At 41.6% G+C, this 14,371-nt stretch overlaps 2 protein-coding genes and 1 long non-coding RNA gene across 4 annotated transcripts in view; 2 read left to right on the forward strand and 1 right to left on the reverse strand.

Moving 5' to 3' along the window:
• Positions 1-1,328, reverse strand: part of LOC120554279 — a 17,821-nt gene extending 16,493 nt beyond the window's left edge. The window contains exon 1 of the long non-coding RNA XR_005638352.1: positions 1,215-1,328. This is a non-coding gene — a long non-coding RNA (uncharacterized LOC120554279). The remainder of the gene's footprint in view (positions 1-1,214) is intronic.
• The window catches only part of LOC120554249 (zinc finger protein 79-like), a 7,303-nt gene extending 4,634 nt beyond the window's left edge, over positions 1-2,669 (forward strand). The window contains exon 2 of one of the 2 annotated variants that reach the window (XM_039793028.1): positions 1,221-2,669. In XM_039793028.1, coding sequence (XP_039648962.1) covers positions 1,221-2,236 — 1,016 coding nt within the window. In that variant the 3' untranslated portion in view covers positions 2,237-2,669. Of the gene's footprint in view, positions 1-1,208 lie in introns of both variants that reach the window. The other variant, XM_039793027.1, reaches the window with a different exon arrangement.
• A 7,553-nt stretch (positions 2,670-10,222) lies between these two features.
• Positions 10,223-14,371, forward strand: part of LOC120553995 (zinc finger protein 345-like) — a 33,424-nt gene continuing 29,275 nt past the window's right edge. The window contains exons 1-2 of the mRNA XM_039792544.1: positions 10,223-10,444; positions 10,600-10,671. Coding sequence (XP_039648478.1) covers positions 10,632-10,671 — 40 coding nt within the window. The 5' untranslated portion in view covers positions 10,223-10,444; positions 10,600-10,631. The remainder of the gene's footprint in view (positions 10,445-10,599; positions 10,672-14,371) is intronic.

The raw sequence follows: 14,371 nt of genomic DNA on the forward strand, positions 1-14,371 counted from the left end.
TCTCATATATATGTCTTCAGCTTTCCTATCCAAATAAAGGCCAAAATCTTAAAAAAAAACAGACCGAAAGACACAGGGAGAGAGGGGGAGTGCGATGGACTGAAACTGCTGCTAGGCTACTCAGAGAGTGACGGCTGACTCATTATGAATGGGTCCAGCATGGGTCGAACCCGTCTTGCGTAGGCTATGAAATGTCTGTATCGTCACTGCGCTGCATTTTTATGAACTATGATCCAGCAGGCTCAGTCTTACACGCTATTACTCAACGAACTGAACTGTTAGTTGCATTTAATAACTTCTAATGTGTTTTTCGCCATGGCGGCCGCAATAACCGACAGTTACCAGCAGAAACACTGGTACCAATACAGGTTTTCCTCTCATACTTAACAATATACAGCTGTGTTAATAACAATTAAAACTGTAGACAAATGTCAGTAGTTTGGACCGGCAGCGCTACGTCTCTCCATGTTGCAGTGGAGCCGTGAGTGAATGGGGGCGGGGCTGCACGGAGGAGAGATCCAAACACACACGGCTTTACAGAAGGAATGGGTCATGTAACGCAACATTAAACCATATCGATATAAACGGCATCGCTTCATTCGTGGAGAGGCAGCGGATGCGAGGACGTTAGGTGCACCGGTGCGACCTAGGAAAAATCTTAGTCGCACCCTTACAAATTTTGGTCACATTTGTGACCAAATTGGTCGCACTCTAGAGCCCTGCACTTAAAACTAAATAGTTTATTAAAGTTTGATAATTGGGCCTGTCGTGACATATTCATGACAGGTTATGTTGTCTAGGTTAATGTCAAATTGTCATTACAAAGACAATGACAGGTTGTATGGTCTTGTTTAATGTCAAGTCATAACACAGAGATTGTTGTCTTCATTAATGTCAAGTTGTCATGACAAAGACATCTCGGACAATGCTAACTTTGCATTAAAAAATTATAATTTACCGAATGACAATCACATCAGTCATGAATACTCAAAATGACTCCTTCATGTTCATGACAGGTGTCATGTCATAATAATGATAGTGTCATGTCAGTCTTATGCACACCCCTTCAAATAAAGTGTTACCAAAAAATGTTTGAATCGAAGATTGAATTGAGAATCCTGACACCCCTAGGCCTTATGAGAGTGAATATATCAAATTAGCTGTTAGTACTGTTAAGATTCACATTAATAGCCGTTTTTGTGTTTCAGCTTTACCTTCAGATGTCCAGAAAGTGATTGTTGGTGAAGAACATCAGCAGGAGTGGAGCTCCAGTCTGGACCAGGAGGACACAAAGCCCCCACACATTAAAGAGGAACAGGAGGAACTCTCGATCAGTCAGGACGGAGAGCAGCTTCAAGGGCTGGAGGACGCTGATATCACCAAGTTCCCATTCACTCTTGTCCCTGTGAAGAGTGAAAATGATGAAGAGAAACCTTATTTCTCACAGCTTCATCAAAGGCAAACTGAACAGATGGAAACAGAAGCTGATGGAGAGGACTATGGAAGACCAGAACCAGCCATTAACTCAGATCCAGATACACATTTACAACCAGATACTGATGACAAGACTGGAGACTCTTCTGAACCTGAGACTGATGACAGTGCTGATTGGAAGGAGACCAGAGAACCTCAGTCAGGTTTAAACTCTCTGAATAATGATACATTCCCTGTTAGTGATTCAAGATGTACTACTGGTGAGGACGAGTGTGGGGAAAGGTTTGGCACCAGTGGACATCTGAAGAGACACACAAGATCTCACGCAGGAGAGAAACCATTTAGCTGCTCAATCTGTAAGAAAGCTTTTACAGCGAGTGGGAGTTTACAGAAACACATGAGAATCCACACAGGAGAGAAACCATTCAGCTGCTCCGTCTGTAGGAAAGCTTTTATAGATAGTGGGCACTTATATAGACACATGAGAATCCACACAGGAGAGAGACCATTTAGCTGCTCCGTCTGTAGGAAAGCTTTTATAGAGAGTGGACATTTACAGAAACACGTGAGAACCCACACGGGAGAGAGACCATTTAGCTGCTCAGTCTGTAAGAAAGCTTTTAAACGGAGTGGAGAGTTACAGGCACACATGAGAATCCACACAGGAGAGAGACCATTTAGCTGCTCAGTCTGTAAAATGGGATTTACAGTGAGTAGAAGTTTAAATAGACACATGAGAGCCCAACACGTGAGTGTTACACAGTCCCCCCCTTGTTTTGCTTCTCCCCGTCTGCTCTACTGAGGTGATCCTGATTTGATTGCTAGTGGGTGGCTCCGCCTCCTGTACTCAAGGCTTCACCAGTGTGTTGGTGGTCCCGACCAGGCTATGGGCCGTTCCGTTAAGCACTGTTATTATTTAAAGTTGTGACTATTATTTTAATAATTATTCATGTGACAGCCATTGTTGCTGCTAAATTGCTGTATGAAAACTGCTGTTTGTATTGCTATATTATGGCAGTTGTTTGGATACTTAAAAAAAGGCTGATAAAGTTGCAAATGTGTTTTAAATGGAGTCACTGGTGAAGGGCAATATATAAAGTCCTATACATGTCTGTTTCTATAGGGATTCGAACAAGGGCAGACTGCTCAGAAGACCTATACTGCCTTTAATTATTTTAGTCGATTTATTTCTTTTTGTATTCTTTAACAATAAAGGATCATCATGTATGTTACTATACCATGTGCATCATATTTGGCATTCTTAGCACACACTTTGTGTTTTCTCCAGTGAACTGGGACTATAATTTGGGAGGATTGTACAATTTATAAAAACCTATCCTAATTGTACATCCTAATTGAATCTTAGTTCACTGGACCAGTATCTACTGTATATAGTGTAGGCTACTGTACATTCATGAAACAGGGAGAGGACACCTCAAGGGGTTTTGACCTTATATTTTGCTGCGGGGAAGTAACACCATTATTTTTTTCAAAAATGAAATATGTTTGAAAATATACATCAACATGAATCTAACATTATGTAATAGCAATGATAAATTGGCCTGTTTGTGGGGGAAAAAAAAAATACATGTGTATATGTACATATTGGATTTAAGCTTACAATAGGTAAGGTAGCCACTATGGTAGCCATACAGTTAGGCTCAAAGATTCACTGTGCCTTCCACATGTATGTTTAAAGTGCCCATATTATGAAAAAAATCACTTTTTCTGGGATTTGGGGTGTTCTTTTGTGTCTCTGGTGCTTCCACACACATACAAACTTTGAAAAAAATCCATCCATGCTGTTTTGAGTGAGATGCGGTTTCTGAATGTGTCCTGCCTTCAGTCTCCTGGCGAGCTGTTCAAAATCGGCTCGGACTGTGACGTCACAGTCCGAAATGAGCTGGCTAACCACAACCGTTAGCTCGTTAGCATGCTAACCGTTAGCATTAGCATGCTAACGCTAATGCTAACGCTAGCATGCTACGTCGTTCTCAATAGCAAAGCACTGCTACAACACACACAAGTTCACCATAATCTACAAAAGAACTACTTACATGTGCGCCCTCATTTAGAAGTCTCCCAGCTAATCCTGCCTTGTAACTGACCAAAGTTGGAGAAACAGGCTCTTTTACTGTCTCTAGAGTTAGCTAGCTGACATGCTCTACATCTGAACTACTGAGCATGTGCGAGTGCAATCAAAGATAGTACAGAAGAAGAAGAAGAAGAAGAAAAGAGGTCTCACTCTGTAGCTAAAACAGAAACCAGGTGAAAAGAGGATCTGCAGCAGTGAGAGAGAGCTGTGCAGTACAACAACAATATGGTGTTTTTTGAAAATTAAACCATGTAAACCTATTTTGGTACAACCTTAAAATGCAGTTATGAACCTGAAAATGAGCATAATATGGGCGCTTTAACGTTGAAACATGATCTATAAATAATATCCATTTATTTTCATCCACTCGGCCCAGTTTAATATGCAACTCAATTGTTTACACTATATGCAGTAGGGGGTCCCTACTCGGTCTCTCTTTGAGCTAAGGGGTCCCTGGCCTAAAAAACGTTGAAGACCCTTGACGTAATATGTTAGATTCATGTTGATGTATATTTTCAAACATATATTTCAATTTTGAAAAAATAATCTTAAAAAAAAAAGTAACTGCAGTAACTCTGAGGACCCCCTGTTGAAGATCTCTGATTTATAAGCTTTAGAGTTAGAGATTGAGACAAGCATTAACGACAACAAACAAAATTAAGTCTGACACAGAGAAAGGGATCGTCTTTGGGAGAAAAACAATAAAGACATTTGGAAAAACTTTCATTACATAGAAGTGGAAAAGAAAACAATATGTTGTGGAAAAAGATGGGGAGAAATGTGGCCACAAAATCAAAGGAAAAAACACCATGAACCTTAAGAGACATCTCAAGCCATCCCATAATGAATTTGAGGTAAGTCAAGACATTAACGTAACGTTACTTTCTAATTTAGAAAGCTAATGCCAACTCATAAGGCTGTGGTTAATGTGTCTCATTTAAATGTTAGCTTTAGACATTAGCCACTGGAGCTGAAAACGACTGAGACAAACGTGTGTGTGTGTGTGTGTGTGTGTGTGTGCGCGAGAGTGTGTGGGTTCTTGTTTCCCATGTGACTCCATGTGTACTAAGCATCCCTTGTTGGCCAAAATTTTGGTTAGACTAAATGTCATAAAGTTTCGTTGACTAACACTACACTAAAATGTCCTCAGTTTTCGTTGACTAAAACTAGACTAATATAGTCACGGATAATTCTGACTAAAATAAGACTAAAATGCTCAGACTTTTAGTCGACTGAAACTTGACTAGACTAAAAAGAGTATGAATGTGACTAAAACTAATAAAAACTAAAATGACAGCTTGACACAAAGACTAGACTAAAACTAAAATTGAAACAGGCCGCCAAATACAACACTAAGCTAATGCTTAGCTAGTTGTTCAGGAGGAAATTAGCCAACTCTGCATCCTTTTGGGCTCTAAGCTGTCTCCAACTTTCACATAGGCCTACTGGACATCGCCAATATTTACCTGGGCTTTGTTACATCTCTGGTCACGCAACTGTTAGAAACACGGCAGTTTTTTTTTTTTAGGTCGGGTAGAATCTATCTCTGTTGATCCTGTTCGTTTGTTTGCTGCTTTCATGGCTGTACTAGTGTTACAGCTGTAGCGCGCTGGGTTTACGTTTTTATATCTGGCAACCCGGCCTGGCTGTCAAACTGGGCAGTTGATAACAACACACAGGCCAAAACACAAAAAGACATTCAGTCAGGGAACGGAAATTTCAAAAGAAAATACTGGCATTAGCATTGTTGTCAGAGAAGAAAGTATTTTAACTCTCGTCTCCTTCACGAAACTTCCCCAGCTGATTACTGACATTAGAGACGGGGTTTAGTGAATGATATACAACGAAGCAAACAGAAGACCAGTATCGCAAGAACGAGACTGACAGCAAAAGTCTTGTCTCCAATCTGACGCTGAGCTGCAGGAGAAAGCAGGTGTACAGTAGAAAGCAGAGGCTGATTGCTGACGACTTGCAGCTGGACTCCTGACTCCTGCACACCTGGCTCCACTCCTGCAATCAAACACACAGACACCAGCACAGGGGAGGAGAGGCTGCCGGCAAAAAGTCAACATTTACTTCCTAAAGTAGCCACTTTTCCTTAACTCCGATGGTAAACGTCATGAGATCAAGGAAAGATGTGAAGGGGAATCCAACTGTCCTCACGCCGCCTTCCCACTGGCACTTGAAATCAGCTGCGTAATACGCAATACGCCCTCAGCAGACCATACTACACCGTTGAAAAGCGTCGGAAGCAAGTAGAACAAAAATGGTGGAGAGACTAGAACGACTGATAAGTGTCTGAATGTATGATTCTCTAACACCTCTCTAATGAGGGTTATAGAGATATAAACAGAAAGGCTGCTGCGTGGAGAAAAGTTGCCCAGGACGTTGACATGTCAGGTCGGTTAAATGTGATATAGCGGTATAATGTCAATAGTTCGATGTCTGTTGCTAGCGAACCAATTGGCATTAGCAGGTTTGTTTATCAGTACCATAGCTACGCTAACTTGGAATTGTCGGATAGGAACCCATTATGCATTAATAATTCTGTTTCATGTAAAGCACTCACTGCATGTCATTTCATTATTATAAATTACTGAGCTTTAGGCTGTTTCTTGTACGAAACTAGTTCTGCAAATAAAGTTTCATTATTGGCTTCTCACGCTCACCCTTCTGGCCGTATTTATCCACATGAATCCCGATTAGGATGATTGTATGTAAATAATTGTTAAATGGATGCAAGATAAGCAGAACGTGTCAGGCCTACAAATCTACTGTACATATTCTGCTATAAGGGTTAGATGGTTGCGGGTGGGTGACAGAAATACATTATTAATGAGGACAATATTCTCTAAACTGTAAACAGAGCAGAGCTGTCCGCTGCTGCTGTGCTCATTTACGCACGAGGACAGCAGTCAACAGCGTAACTTCATTGATTATTTCAGAAACTAAAAGTTGAGTTATGTTTTCTCTGTCAAGTTTATTTTTAGTTTTGCTGTTCCCCAAAATCCCACAATAGGCCTGTTAGCTTAGGGTGACCAGACGTCCCCGGTTTCCGGGGATAGTCCACGGTTTCGGTGACCTGTCCCCGGCTGGAGCTGTCCCCGGAAATGTCCCTGGTTTTCACCGTGACTAATAGACCCAAAAGTGGAATGAAAGAAAGAAAACCAAACGTATAGTCGAGCACCCTACTGGCGCACCCTACACGGCTCAAGACAGCCAGAGCAAGCGCTGCAAAGAGCTCAACTTCGGTAAAGTTAGAAAGATATTCACAGATTTGAACTTCCGGGATCAATTACTCTACAGCGAAATGTTATTAAATCACAAACGACGCATCTTTCTCTCTACGAGCAGCCGGCGGTGCAACGGCAGTAAGACGAGTGCTTAGGGACCGTCTACAAACTACAACACCAAAAAGAGATACAACAAAAATATTTAATCATTAAATAAGGTAGTGTCTCCAAACTTACCTCAATTATAACTTGTTTCCTGCTAGTTATACTACAGCACTTTAAAAAAAAAAAAAAAAACATATTCATAATTTTGGGGAATATTTTTTGCCAAAAACATTTAATATTTTAATAATTAAATAGAGTTGTGTCTCTAAACTTACACACACACACACACACACATATACACCGATACACACGCAGATGAATGGTGAAGGAAGATTGATTACACATAGTGGGTGATACAGAGTGAAATTGTAAGATGTTTGTGACCTGCTTACCTTTAGCTACGTTTTCTTGAGGTAAAGGAAAGGGGATATTTTGGTTTGCTATGGAAAACAATAGTCTAGCTAGAATGAACGAGCAAAATACAAGAAATAGTTAACCTAGCAAGCTATCCACAGCTCTTTATTCATTGCCAGTGGACTTTTTTCACAGCAGACATTTTTGACTTGTCAAAGTAGGAAAAGCACAGCTGAAATTGATAACCTTAACGATGACTCAATTCCATCAAGTGTCCCAGTAAGCTATTTCAGTGAGTCAGCATGCACAATACCAGGACCTCTCCTAAGTGGAATGCAGCCATCAGTAATGGTTTTGAAAACACCTGTTCTTTTCCTACTATGACATGTCAACATGTCTGCCGTGAAAAAGGTCTATATCTCTATAGTATTCTAAAACAATATCAGTCCCCATAGAATGTTGTTGTTGTCACTGAAAACTAAATGGCATAGGGTCCCTGTCAATGCTATTGTACCGATGTATGCTTAAATTCATTGAGCAGAAGGATATTGGAGGATATTTTATTCGAAGAGAGAAAGAGAAGAAGGAGATTGGCAGGGCAGTTGATTCTGAGGGAGCCGGCGTGATTGAGGTCAGTGGGGGTCTATAGGTCTAAGGAAATGTGGGGTGTTTAGTTTTCTTCTAACAATAAGCATTTGTTGGCAGGTCTAGGCTCTAAGGCATAGCCTAAACTCAATTATTCCATTATATTTATTATATATGCTAGCTATATTCATGCTTTTCAACACTGCACAGCATTTATTGGCTGTGATAAGTTAAATAAATATGTACATGTTGCCTAAATGTAGGCCTTAAAATTCTGGTTCTTGGTTATACTGTATGCAAGCCAAACTACACAGCCCTGTTGTAATTAGTGTAATTAAATAGCATTCTTTGGACAACTTATCTTATAGAGAGAGGAATTAGATATAGTACTGTATGCTATTACTTTATCACACATTTACATGAGCAGACAGACAGCATTTAAGTCATTGCTTCAGACAAACTCATCAGGATCAAAGTCTGGCCTAAGTAAAATCCCCCATGCAGCTTTGATGTGTCTAAAAGCTAACATTACAGTAACTTTTGTTGAACAGAGTAGAAATGGAAGAAGAGGATAAGTCTGTTCCTTTTTACTTGTTAACATCTTGGTTTCTTAACTGTTTTTTGAAATAACTGTAGCTCTGATACGGCAACAAAAGATGTGAGTGCAAAGATTTTGCAAACGCAAGTTAAAGTGGTTACACACCAACCAGATGGCCGACCCTCGGCAGAAAAGCCAGTGGAAATGATCAGTCGCGTCCCTGAGGTCTAAAAAGTGCAACAGACACACCAAAAAGACGAGACGAGACGAGACGTAATAGATCTCTATAACCGCAGGCGGCAGTAATCTGTATTGTAGCCCAAGAAATGAAAACCGGCAGCTGATTGGACGAACGCGTCACATGGCTTTGTTTTCTCCAGAAATTTAAAGCCAGACTGTCATGGCGGCCCTTCAGAATACGATCTCATATTGTACTAAAATAGTTCACTGAAACATGTTTCTGAAAACATTTTAAGCGAGAAATAGGCCATGCAGTTCCTGAATCTCTAGTCACCTCATTCCCCTCGCCATTTCCGGGTGAGTCCCGACTGCCCTGTCGCCGACTGAACATGTCAGGTCGGCCAAAATGAACGCCGACAGCCCCTCAGACAGACGACGGCACGGGACACACCGAACAGACTCGAGTCACTGACCTCGCCAGACTGTACAACGGTCGATAATCGGCCCTGTGTGTCCCGGGCTTTACAAGTACCCTGGGGGCTAACGGACCCCCGTCTTTAAATCCTAGTGACGTCCCTGCGTTTCCAAGCATGCCCAGGGTCTGCGTAATGAGGTCGGTGAAAAGCAACTGTGCTGCCTGCGTCTCAAACCTGCGGCTGCCTGCTGTCGATCGATTCTGCACAGACCTGGCTCATCTCGAACGAGCCTGTTATATCTCCGTCCTGGCCTAGGAATGCTTCGGGATCCCCCTGTCAGATCTGGCTAATGTGGCTCAGGAAAGGGAAGTTTGGGGCCCCCTGCTGGAGCTCCTGCCCCATTGACCTTACCCCGATATGTGGATTAAGGCATGGATACCCGACCCGAGGCCGACGGGTCCCGATGGGTCCCGACGGTACCCGACGGGCCGGGCCGGGTTCGGACAGATATTTAGAAATTATGGGTCGGGTCGGGCTCGGTCACATCAGCGCGATAAGGCAACAGCTTATTAACGTGCGCTTGTTGCCCCGTGTGCGCTGATGCGCTCATCTGTTGACATTTCCGAATGCCTTCCTACAGTTGCTTAAAAAAAGTGGTCTTTCCACACAAACAAACGTAGCCTACATGTGTCATTAGTATGAGGAATAAAATGAGATTTTAACTGTGTCGGGCTCAGACACAAATTTCTTAGGCCGGGTTTGGTCACGGCTCTGTCGGATGCGGGCCGGCCTTGGACAGAAAAATTCGGCCCGATCCGGACTCTAATGTGGATGATGATGGATGGATGGATGGATGGATGGATGGATATGTCAGATAAGTCATTCTGAAGCCATCTATTTAGAATAGTTCAACTGTTCTGGATATCATTTTCTATAATACAGTATATGTTTCCCTTACATTCTTATTCTTTGAACTATGATGCTTAAATATTTAAATTCAAAGTTACAGGTTTATTATACACAATAATCAGAGGGTAATCGTGAATAGTGTATATCTTTCACATTATTTCATATTTAAACGTCAACTAGAGGCTTTAGAGAACAGAGATACCTCATTTAGTACTGCCGGAATCTGTGTGTCAATCCAAGTCAAAAAGTACAATTAATTAGTAGAAGTATAAAGTATGATAATACCCTAAAAGTACAGTACATGAGCACATGTATTAAGTTACATTCAACCACTGATCTTATCTCATCTTGTTAAAGGACAGTGGGTGAAATCGACTCTTAAAACACTTTTATTTTGAAGGGCAGTGTGTAGCGCAAGTTGTGTTTGTGTTTCCGGGTCCCGGAAGACGCTACGACCTCCGTCCCATTGTTTGCATTTTACCTCGTGATGAGGACGGCGGAGTGAAACGCGCCAGTGTTTGGTGTCCTTCCAGAGAGAAACATCCCAAACTGCTGCATGAGGTTTTAAAACCTGAAACGGAGCTACAAAGAGCAGGTCTGTTTTCTTTCTCCCACCGGAAAAGCGTTTACTGCTGTTGTTGCAGGGAGTCCGCTAACGTTAACGTTAACAGCTAACGTTAGCCGCAGCTAGCTCCTGCTAACGTGTGTTATTGGATATGTTGTGAGCTTCGTATTTTTCTCGAATTACAGGTCGGGGAGAAGTTGAGGAGAGGCACTTCAACATGAACTCTGAGAGGAAACTGTCAGCTGACCAGTGGAGAGGTGGGAGACGTTTACAATGTTCTATATTCTTCTTATATTTGTTCTTACTTAACGTTAATGTTACCCTGTTGGGCAGTGGTGTAGTCTATATTTTTGTAGTGAGTATACTGTGATTTTCCCCTCCCAGCCTCATACTCGCCTGTCCCAGAGCGACGCACTGTGATGTTCACGAATACGAAGCGTACACGGACAATAGACGTTTCAGTATTGATAGCGTTTATTTAAAGCCCTGGAAAACAACACTTACAGTTGAGACAGATTTAACTTTTTGAGAAACGCAACCGAACCTGAACACAACAGGACATCACACAAATGACCCATTTAATCAGGGCCGGTTCTAGCCCTTTGCTTGCCCTAGGCGAGATTGAATTTTGCCCCCCCTAAAGTCACTATATTTCATAAAATAATCTACCTGCACCATAGTCTGCTGTGCATTACGTGATTGCTCTGCTGATACGGGAGATCTCAGACCTGACAGATTCAGAGCCCCGTTAATAGACACCCCTGCACTGCCACACAAAACCATGACTAATAATTAGCATCATCATACAAGTTTTGTATCAATTAGTAATAACATCTGATGAACAGGGCCTACATTTACTCAAAAGTATTTAATAAATTGTTTACCGTCGTCATCACCATGGCTAACAAATGCATAAAAAGCAGACGAAAGGAGAAAAAAAGCTCCACTCTTTATTTTAGTTAATTATCTGACCATGATAACTAACATTATAATATAGTAATTGTGTAAAGTAATGCACATTTAAGATTTAAGAATTTACTCTAATTTGCATTGTCACTGACCCTATGAATTTCCATTGCTTAGATCAGCTTTGCATGCGTGTGCTGATATTTACCTAACTTTCTGTCCCTCCACTCTAACCAAGGATGCCTGTTTAAACTCCCTAGCCTGACTTTCAGTCCACAATGCTGGCCACGAGTTCTCACTTCTCACCATCTCTCTCTCATCATCTCAAACAAGGAAATATGAACATTGTATTCTGGTTACTGCTTTACTCAGACACAGGCACACACACACACAACACACACATACACGCGATATCATATAAGCTACTGTCACTTACCAGGTAACGTTGCGGTAGACTTTTCGGGCTTTTTTTTTTTGTAACGTTAACGATCGGGTCATCCTGATCTGTGACAGCTGCAGTGTCACTCGACGCGGCAGTAGCTTCAGGGACAGACTTATGAAAACACTGAAGTAGTGTTATTTGGGTCTATTTACGTTTCATATCTCGTTACTTTAAAACGTTGTTCAAACTCTACCAGTTGCGATAAAGGAAAGAGCACGCAAAGAATGACCGCCAAACAACTTGTTGTAGCTTAGTAACTTTAAAAGTGTAGTCGCGTCAGATCCAGGGCACGGCCACAGAAGCCCCAAAGGTCCAAATGTCAGTGCTTCACAGACGGGGTGAATTTATGAATGAAAGTGAGATGTCACCACGATGTTGTTACGTATCATCGCACTTTTGTAAGTGGGTATACGGAAATACTTGACTTTTCCTAGTGGGTATACGCCGTATACCTGCGTATCACGTAGACTACACCACTGCTGTTGGGTGAGATTCATTGTTTTATGAGCTGGCTCTGGTTTATAATGCCATATAACGTTTATTATTATCTAGTTTGAAAGTGAGTCATAACTGAAAAAGTACATTAATAAGTAAGAGCTGCTGTCAATGCCTGAATTGTAAACCTGTTTGAGTCGTGGTTCACTTGGATCTTTAACCCAAGTCTTTAAATTGAGTCACGAATCGCGATTCTGTACTATCATTAACTCGGATCAGTTGAGTCCTACTACAATTCAATCTTAAATGATAACCGCGCCTCACACAAACCTCTTGCAACATTAGCTACTACTAGTCCTAGCCATCTTAGCTGCAAAAAGCTTTATAACTTACAATTTCGTACAACTCCACTTAAGTCAACTCAAGTGACTGAGAGAGACAGTCCGAGACAGATTATCCGACCCGCAGACTCAGAGCCGGAAGCTCGCAGACCGCGGGATTCCCTCGAGAACTCACGGGCCCTCGATGACTCGTGAGTTGTCGGTGCTCGCGCGAGTCAGTCAATCCTGCGAATCAGCCGGCTACGTTGTCCTGAGTGGATCTGATTCATTCAGACGAGCGAATAAAGTCTCTCCTCGAGCTCAGGGAAAAGCAAATCAACAACAAAAGCCATTCTTTCACTTCTGGAATAACATACAATGTTCTACACGTAGCCTAGCTAGGCATACTGTAGGTTTGGTGTATGAACCTAATATGTTGAAATGCAATTAGGTCGAGCACACAGTCAATTTAAAATAATAATAATAATGTATTCACTACAGGCATTTCTCCTCATACAGGCTCTGCCTCCCTCCTCTCGGTCTTTTTTTTTTGTCAACACTGAGATGGCTTTCATATCTAATGTGATTAAACAGCCATGGAAAGGGGAGTACTGTGTTTAAGCTTCCAGTGTGGGGAAAAATTGAGTGATAATCAAGCCAGAGACGGAGCTCAAAACACACAAGAACTATTTGTTTTGTTGAAGTCAATAGTAGGGCTGCACAATGTGAGGAAAATATCTAATTGCGATTATTTTGACTGATATTGCGATTGCGATATGTTGCATGATATTGGCGGGAATGATCATTTGGTGATATTTTTTTTTTTTTTTTTTTGCGAGGATCTGTACCAAAAGAAGATTTTTTTTTTTCTTCATTCTGTAGGATACAATTTCGAGGCCGGGATGTCATTGCAGCACCCCAATACTTAATTAAGAAGGGTTTGACACATTTTTTGCCTTTAACAAATATTGCGCCCCGTGCAATTTGGATATTTCACTAGTCCATATTGCGATTTCGATGAAATTGCGATTAATTGTGCAGCCCCAGTCAATAGTTATATATTTAATCAGCAATGTACCAGTCTACTAGTGCCTTCAATGTTGCACTACTAAACTTTATATTTGACAATAAGGCCTACTGTTTTCCATCGCATCGTTTATAGATCTCAGCGGACCCGACCGCAATTGAATGGAGCTTTATTCCACAGAGGAGAAAAAGAAAAGATTGGCTGTGTATTGTTGTTTGGCATACAGTAGCTGTTGCACAATCTCCTGAGGCCTGTACTATGAATCAAGATCAACATGTCCTGGATTTTATTGCCATTACCCAAATTCACCAAACCTAACAACCGCAGTCCCGCATTACCTGTGTCACAACGGTGGTTAACAACTAGTTCAATAAACCCAGGGTTTCCCAATGTGGCGACGGGCCCGTCCACATAAAAGACGGCATTTGCACCATATATCCAATTGAAAACACGGATAAGTCTACCAGAGCCGCATATTTTACATAAGAAGTGCAAATGCTAATCCTACAGAAATATGAAGAACACAGACATGGTTTTACAGGCAAAAAGCAATACAACCGCTGCTTCCTAAACCAGAAAGGAAAGCTGGCAAAAAATAGCCGACGCTGTAAATGAGTAAATTACATACCTGCACAACATCACAGGACGTTGCGATGTTGACGCACAAACTTTTTGCTGCTTGATCGAAAAGTAAACTTTCACCGTTCTCCTTGTTAGCAGCCAAGCCTTCCCCTTTAAGACAGGTGTCCATGTGGACAACGTGTGTGTATGTGACGTAACATTAGTCCAACTGGGTTTCTTATAGGAAGTGTGTCGAAAATTACCGT

This window comes from Perca fluviatilis, chromosome 24 (assembly GCF_010015445.1).
Source record: "Perca fluviatilis chromosome 24, GENO_Pfluv_1.0, whole genome shotgun sequence".
NCBI classification, from domain to species: domain Eukaryota; kingdom Metazoa; phylum Chordata; class Actinopteri; order Perciformes; family Percidae; genus Perca; species Perca fluviatilis.